The sequence below is a fragment of the Carlito syrichta genome, unplaced genomic scaffold (genome assembly GCF_000164805.1).
Source record: "Carlito syrichta isolate Samal-C Ts95f unplaced genomic scaffold, Tarsius_syrichta-2.0.1 Scaffold315942, whole genome shotgun sequence".
In the NCBI taxonomy this organism is placed as follows: Eukaryota; Metazoa; Chordata; class Mammalia; order Primates; family Tarsiidae; genus Carlito; species Carlito syrichta.
In genome coordinates, this window is record NW_007260038.1 from 30,496 (window position 1) to 38,218 (window position 7,723).

The 7,723-nt window shown below is 51.5% G+C and overlaps 1 protein-coding gene across 5 annotated transcripts in view; it reads right to left on the reverse strand.

Annotated features, from left to right (window-relative positions):
• ARMC12 (armadillo repeat containing 12) overlaps window positions 1–7,723 on the reverse strand; it is a 24,068-nt gene that overhangs the window by 14,155 nt on the left and 2,190 nt on the right. For 2 of the 5 annotated variants that reach the window (XM_021706698.1, XM_021706699.1), the window contains exons 1-3: window positions 4,396–4,636; window positions 3,537–3,682; window positions 3,190–3,324 (exon numbers count right to left, since the gene is read on the reverse strand). In XM_021706698.1, coding sequence (XP_021562373.1) covers window positions 3,190–3,324; window positions 3,537–3,682; window positions 4,396–4,558 — 444 coding nt within the window. In that variant the 5' untranslated portion in view covers window positions 4,559–4,636. Of the gene's footprint in view, window positions 1–3,189; window positions 3,325–3,536; window positions 3,683–4,314; window positions 4,637–6,072; window positions 6,901–7,242; window positions 7,626–7,723 lie in introns of those variants that run through there. The other 3 variants (XM_008073549.2, XM_008073550.2, XM_021706697.1) reach the window with 3 other exon arrangements.

The following is a 7,723-nucleotide window of genomic DNA, read 5'->3' on the forward strand; positions in this document are numbered from 1 at the left end:
TTTTTAGTTGGGGGTCTCACTGTCACCCAGGCTGGAGTGCAGTGGCACACTCATGGCCACCCCAGAGTTGACCTGCTGGGCCAAGTGATCCTTCTGACCACCCTAGTGTCGATAGGCTGGGCTCAGGCGAACCTTCTACCTTAGTCTTCTAAGTAGCCCAAACTACAGGCATGCACTACCACACTCAGCTAATTTTTGATTTATTGTAGAGATGAGGTCTTGCCAAGTTGCCCGGGCTGGCCTCGAACCCGTGAGCTCAGGCAATCCACTCGCCTCGGCCTCCCAAAGTGCTGGGATTACAGGCAGAGCCACCAATCCCAGCCAATGCTTAAATTGTATAAACTCCTAGCCCTGGGCATTTCCTTTAAACATCTGGCTCCCTTCTCAATTCAGGGAAGTGGATATGCTCTCTTTCTGATCTGCTTCCTGGATAAACTATTTTTCCAATTTATTTTCTATGCAAATCTCTGCATGCCTGCAACACCAGCTCAGCTTACTGACCTAACATCCCCCAAAGAGTTTGACATTAAAAATTTTTAAGTGTGAAATTATCAAGTGTTAGTGAGGTTATGACACAGGGCTGGTGGAGGTGTGCATAGATACAATCCTTCTGGAAAAGTTGGCCACATCCTTTGACCAAGCCATTTCACTCCTGCATACACACCCTAGAGAAATTATCCCAGGCACACAAAGAACAAGTTCACACGATGTGGTGGGTGCAGCAAGCACCAGGAAGCAATGGGCAGATGGCAAGGTATTCATAAAATAGAACACTACTGAACAGTGAAAAGGATGGGTCTGGTGATGTGTGTTCTGCTTTATTGTTATTCTTTCTACCTTACATATATATAATATTTGTAAGTGTTAAATATTTTATTTTTAATTTGGGAGAGACAGACTGTTTGCCAGGGGGAGATTAGGAGGTAAAGGAAGAATGTTTTCCATTTTGCTTCATAAGATGGGAGAGATTGGAGCATGCTGAGTGCTAATGGGAAGGAGTCAGGGAGACCACCTCAGGCAGAGGGGGAAAGCAAGGAGAGAGACCCTCAAGGAAGGGGTGAGATGCAGGACTGAGACTAGTACTAGGCCAGGTGAAGGGGCTCATGCTTGTAATCCTAGCACTTTGGGAGGCCAGGGCAGGAGAACTGCTTCAGCCCAGGAGTTCAAGATCAGCCTGGGCAACACAGTGAGAACTTGTCTCTACAAAAATAAAAAAATGAGCCAGACAGCCAGGAGCAGTGGCTCACAACTGTAAGCCCAGCACTTTGGGAGGCAGAAGCAAGAGGATTGCCTGAGCCCACAGGTTCGAGATCAGCCTGGGCAACATGGAGAGACCTTGTTAAACAAACAAACAAACAAATAGCTGGGTATAGTGGTATACTATATAGTTAAAGTTACTTGGAAGACTGAAGCAGAAGGATCGCCTGAGCCCAGGTCGAGGCTGTGGTGGCCATGAGTGTGCCACTGTACTACAGCCTGGGCAACAGAGTGAGATTCCAACTCAAAAAAAAAAATTAGTCAGAAGTGGTGGTATACACCTGTAGTCCCAGCTACTCAGGAGGCTGAGGCACAAGGATCGCCTGAACCCAGGAGGTCAAGGCTGCAGTGACCTGTGATCAAGCCACTACACTCCAGCCTGGATGACAGAGTGAGACTCTGATTCCAAATAAAAGAAAACGAGACTAGCACTCCCACAGACAGGGAGAAAGCCATTTTTTCAGGGATCAGCAAGAAAGCAGAGAGGAGAGGTGTGGGAACAGGTAAGCTTGGGGGCATGATGAGGGAAGTGACATTTGCAGGTTTATGTTTTGTCTGCAGGGTGGTAGTGAAGGCAATGGTAGTCCAGCCGTCAGCCTCTGATGGACATAGGCATGGGGGTGGGGGTGGGGGCATGGCATAACACCTTTGATGTTTGTCACTGGTTCCAGGCACGGAGCTCCTGAAACCCTTGGAATTTCCTGAGTGTTATTAGTGTCTTTGTTACTCTTAACAAGCCCCTCTGGATCACATCCAGAGTTCATGCTAGCAAGACATCTTGGCAACCCTTAGATAGCTTCAGGATAGAGGCTGGTCACCAAATGACAGAGGCAAGATTAGAGGGTTGGGGTCTTCAGCCCCGCCCCTGACCTCTGGAGAAGGGAGAGGGACTGGGCATGGAGTTCAATCACCAATGACCAGTGATTCAATCAATCATGCCTACACAATGAGGCCTTCATTAAAAACTTCTAACCAGGTCAGGTGTGGTGGCTCACACCTATAGTCCCAACACTTTGGGAGGCCGAGGTGGGAGGACCACTTGAGCCTAGGAGTTCAAAACCAGCCTAGACGACATAGCAAGAACCCATCTCTACAAAAAAATCAAGAAGTTAGCCAGGCATGGTTGTGCACTTATAATCCCAGTTACTAGGAAGGCTGAGGTGGGAGAATTCCCTGAGCCTAGGAGATTGAGGCTGCAGTAAGTTGTAATCATGCCACTGCACTCCAGCCTGGGTGACAGAGTGAGAGCCTGACTCAAAACTATAACCATAAAATAAAAAACTTCTAACCAATGGGATTTGGAGTGTAGAGAGGGGGGCATGCCCAGAGAGGGCCTGGAAGCTCTGTGTCCCCTTCTCCCATACCATGCCCTGGACATCGCTCCCATCTGGCTGTTTTAAGTCATGTCCTTAATAGCAAACCAGTAACAGTAAGCAAAGTTCCTTCCTCGGTGTTGTGAGCCATCTTAGCAAATTATCAAACCTAAAAAGAGAGTGGTAGAAAACCCCAATTTATAGCTGGATGGTCAGAAGTCAGACTCGTGATTGATGTCTGAAGTAGGGACAGCCTTATGGAATTGAGCCCTTAACCTGTGGGGTCTGCTCTAACTACAGTGTCAGAAGTGAATTGAATTGCTGGACACCCAGCTGGTGGCGAGAATTGGTTGGTGTCAGAAAGAACCTGGGGCGGGGGCGTTTCTGCTGTTTGGGGTTTAGAGATACCACGAGTGCGCTGATTCAGTTTCATCCTGAGATTCAAAGGCTTTCATGACCCTGCTGTGAATCCGGCTGCCATTTTCCCATTTATTTCTGGGTTACAAACTCGGATCCAAAGAAATTTCTGGAGTGTGGCCACGTATCCTATGCCAACTAAGAGACCCAAGGATCCTGGACATCCCGTGTCTCATCGCCAATTAATTGCCCGTGGGCTCACCTGGATTTTGAGCCTGAATTTTCGGATGCCTGAGAAAGCTTTAAGTGTATTCAGAGCTTGGATTTTGACACTGTTGTCCTTGTCATCCAGCATGTAGCCCACCAAAGTGATGTCATCAGTTGTACAAGCAGAGGCCTGGAGTATGTGGGGAGAGACAGAAAAGGCAGGAGAAGCGGGTGTCCGGGGCCCACTGTCCCCCGAGTCACCATGACCCCTCAGCACACCCCTCACGTCATCAGCCGGACAGAGACAGGACGCAGCCTGTCCAGTCAAGGGGCAGGGATCAGCTGTAACCCCCCGGGGCCGGGTTGGCTGAGAGAGACCCTGGGTCTCTTCCCTTCCCTCACCTCAGCCTCCAGCAGGTACACACAGCGCGTGATACTGTGCAGGATCATGCTCCTGGCGTACTCGTCCTGTTTGACCTCCAAAGAATTGAGGAGCCTCCGGATCTCGCCTGAGTCCCGCCCGTGCCGCTCTCGCTCGATCGCCAGGCCTAGACAGCCACCCCAGCCCCATTCAGGCTGTGGACTCAGGAGTAATGAAAGAATGGGGCTGGGAAGCGGGGGACCTGGGGACAAGGCTGCCTGGCCTTTTCTGAAAAGAAGCCTTCTCGCTGCATGTGGGACCACCAGGTACACTTGAACAAGGTGTGCACTGCAGAAGGGCACCCCATCTCATGTTGTACTGTCCACAACATCGCATCATAGATTTATCTATTTACTATGACAGTTCTCTGGCACGTGCCGTAACAAATAGTATTTCATCACAGGGGGCATATGCACCGATATTCCAGCAGATGGCAACAGAGAGTCTTGCAGAAGGGGAGTATTTTTCTACTTTGCCCAGAAGTGCCATACGCTCTGGGCAGGCAGGTCCTCCAATGCTCCCTTTCCTGGAACAGCAAGGGGAGCGGGGGAGCTGCTGATAGCACATTTCCAAGAAGTGGAATCCTGGGAGCCAGAGTAAGGGCTGTATCTGGAGACCTGTCAGGAGAGTCTGAGGATTCCCCCGAGTGGAACCCAGGGACCCTGAACCAGTGTCTCTAGCAGGGCCTTGCCCAGGGCGCTGCAGGGTGGGCGTGAGGAAGGTAGAGGAAAGAGGAAGAAAGGAACATGGAGGAGTCACCTTTGGGCCCTCCCACAGTGGAGGCCTCGGGAGCAGGCGCCTCCTGGGGCAGAGCCCTCTCCCCAGGACCCGGACACTCACGGGCGATGCAGATGGGTGAGTTGTTACAGAGGGGCGGTTGGCATTTCATGCCAGCCCTGATGGCCTTGTAGAGCAGGTAGATGGCCCCAGCGCCTGTGGCCAGGCTCACTAGACTTTTGCGGATGTCCACTTGCCCCAGGTATCGGGAGATGCTCTTGCCCATGGCTTCAGCGTTGCCTTGGGCCCCGGGCGGGAGCTAGGCCCAAGGCACCTGGGAAGGGCCTTCTGGAACCAGAACTCTGGCAAGGTCAGGAGCCAGAGTACCAGAATCGGAACCCAGGCAACAAAGGAAACTGGGGAGACGATGGGATGGAGGGTGGTGGTCAGGAAATGGGGTGGCCGGGGGTACTCGAGAAAAAGGAGGTTTAGATTTAGAGGCTGCAGGAGATGAAACACAAGACCCAGGGGTAGGGGGGCAGGGGAGTCCTTCCCATCCCCTTCTTTGGGGGAGCTGGGTTGGTGGGACCCCAGCAGGCAGTGCCAGATGCTGCCTTTCTCCCACTAGAGGGCAGAAGAGGTCCATTTCTGGGCTGGGTCCTTTGGGCGTTTCTGGGAGGGGTGTTTGGGATGTGCCCATTGACAGCCCCACTCCTTTACTGCCCTGGGTGCTCCCATCTGTGATCTTTTCCCTATAGTTCTACACCCAGGTCTTGGGTATCTCTCCAGATGGGGCTCCCTTCCCCTGTTGGGGAATGAAAAGGAGGGGAGCATCTTTTTCTTTTTTTTAGTTTTTTTTTTTTTCGAGTTGGAGTCTCACTCTGTCACCCAGACTGGAGTGCAGTAGCATGCTCCCGGCCACCTCAGCCTCGGCCTGCTGGGCTCCAGCGATTTTTCTGCCTCAGCGTTCTGAGTAGCCGGAATTACAGGCATGCACTACCACGCCCGGCTGATTTTTTTGATTTATTGTAGAGATGAGGTCTCGCCAAGTTGCCCAGGCGGGTCTCGAACCCGCGGGCTCAGGCAATCCACTTACTTCGGCCTCCCAAAGTGCTGGGATTACAGGCTGAGTCACCCCACGTGGCTTTTTTTTTTCTTTTTTTTTTTTGAGTTGGAGTCTCACTCAGTCGCCCCGACTGGAGTGCAGTGGCCGCTCCCGGCCACCGCAGCCTCAACCTGCCGGACTCTGGCGATCCTTCCGCCTCAGCCTTCCAAGTAGCCGGAACTACAGGCATGTGCTACCACGCCCAGCTAGTTTTTGATTTATCGTAGAGATGAGGTCTCACCAAGTTGCCCAGGTGGGTCTCAGGCAATCCACTCACCTCGGCCTCCCAAAGTGCTGGGATTACAGGCTGAGCCACCGAGCCTGGCCGGCGTTTTTTTTTTTCAAGTGGGGGTTTCTGTCACCCTGGCTGGAGTGCAGCGGCACGATCACAGCTCACTGCAGCCTTGACCTCCTGGGCTCAGGTGATAATTCCTCCTCAGCCTCCTAAGTTGCTGAGACTACAGGCACACCACCACACCTGACTCACTTTTTTTGTAGAGACGAGATCTCACTATGTTGCTTAGGGTGGTCTTGAACTCTTGGGCTCAAGCAATTCTCCCATCTTGGCCTGCCAAAGTTCTGGGATTACAGGTGTGAGCCAACAGGCCCAGCCAGAAGCATCTTTTAAAGTGTGCACAGAGTCCTGAGGCAAATCCGCCATTTTCCAGCATCTGCCTTGTTGTCTTGGTGCTTACCTGTTTGACCAGAAGCTCTTAAGGGCAGTTGTCTTTGCACTGCTAGCATCCGCCACAGGACCCTGCACTTACTCGGTGCTGGAGTCATGTTGTGTCATTCTTTGAGGGCTTGAGAACAGAGTCTAGAAACTGGGTCCTAGATCATCGAGTCAGAGTGACCCTGGAGGAAGAAGGGACTGCCCTTGCCTGGGTTTCAGTGTCTGCATTTATAACCTGAAGGGATCCAGATTTACCATTCTAAGACTCCAGGATTAAAATGTCGGTAGGTCTGTGCCTTTCAGGCATGGAGGGACCTACATCTGGAAGTCCTGCCTCTCAGTATCCCCATAGGTGGGCTGAGGCTTGAGGTGGCCTCTGGAACCAGAAAATGCCATCCCTCAAGGATTGAAGCCCACCTTTGGAGGCCTGGATTTCCACCACTAGGATGGGATAGGTGAGACTGGTTTAGGTATTTGGGGGTCTTTCCCTCCTCCCCACCAGAGTCTCCCCACACTCTCTGGCCCTAATCTCTGGTCCAGAACAGGGAGGTGACAAGCCCCAAGCCAGAGGCAGTGCTGAGAGCATGGCACCAGAGCAGGGCTTCACCGGCCCAGTTCTGAGCTCTTTTGGGGAGAGTAGAGACACCAGGCTCTGGGTCTTGGGCTACACTTAGGGTGGAGGGAGAAGGAGAAACAGGGAAACAGCATCCTCGATGATGCCACAGCCAGCCACGCCTGTCCACTCCCAGCAGTGGTCCATCACAGCCTAGGCAGCGAGCAGGGAACAGGCAATACCTGGGCAGCCATTCGCTTCCTGTCTTCCATCCTCAACCCTCCTTAAGAGTCATTCCTGGGTGGGGGAGGAGGTGAGAAAAAAAAAAAGAGTCATTCCTGGCATCCAAGGTGAGTGACTACATGGACACTCCTTGCAATGAGGGGTGAGGAGATGCCCACAGAGGCCTCCCCATTGCCACGAACCCCTCATTACATCCCCTGAACTTGGGCCAGGAAACGACTTCCTGACGGGAACTGTCATTTTAGGTTCCAAGGCTACTTTGGTGGTTATGAGAATGGATCCTCAGGACGAGGTCCCTGTCTGCCCTTCTCCAGAGTGGGACCCAGAGTCACCATCCCCTCCAACCCATGGAGCTGACTCTGCAACCCTGACATCCTAAGCAAATGTGGTATTCACCTGTCCTTTAAAGAACTCCAAACAATGTTGTTCTCTCTGGGCTGTAACCTAACTCCCTCCTGCTATACCCAAAGCACATTTCTTCCGGTTCTGCTCTCAGATGATTCAGAGGGATTAGAAGCAGAGTCATCTCCAGGGTGACATTTTCACTAGTTCACAGCTCAACAAAAAAATAAAGACAGAGGAATGTTTGTCAGTATAAAGTCAATGACTACCCTTTCTCAGGAATTATTGTTTTTTATTCAGATGATGTCCTTTCTCTTTTGAAAAGAATGAAAATGTAGTTTCTTTTATGAAATGATGGTGATAATAGATGGTAGGTGTGTTGTGCAGGTCCTTAGGGAGCATAAATCAAAAGCTGTAACTCTATGGGAAGCTAGCTTTCATTTGTTTTCTTGATTCTTTTTCTTCTGTCAAATTCAGAAATCTGAGCCGGGCTCGGTGGCTCAGCCTGTAATCCCGCGCCTTTGGGAGGCTGAGG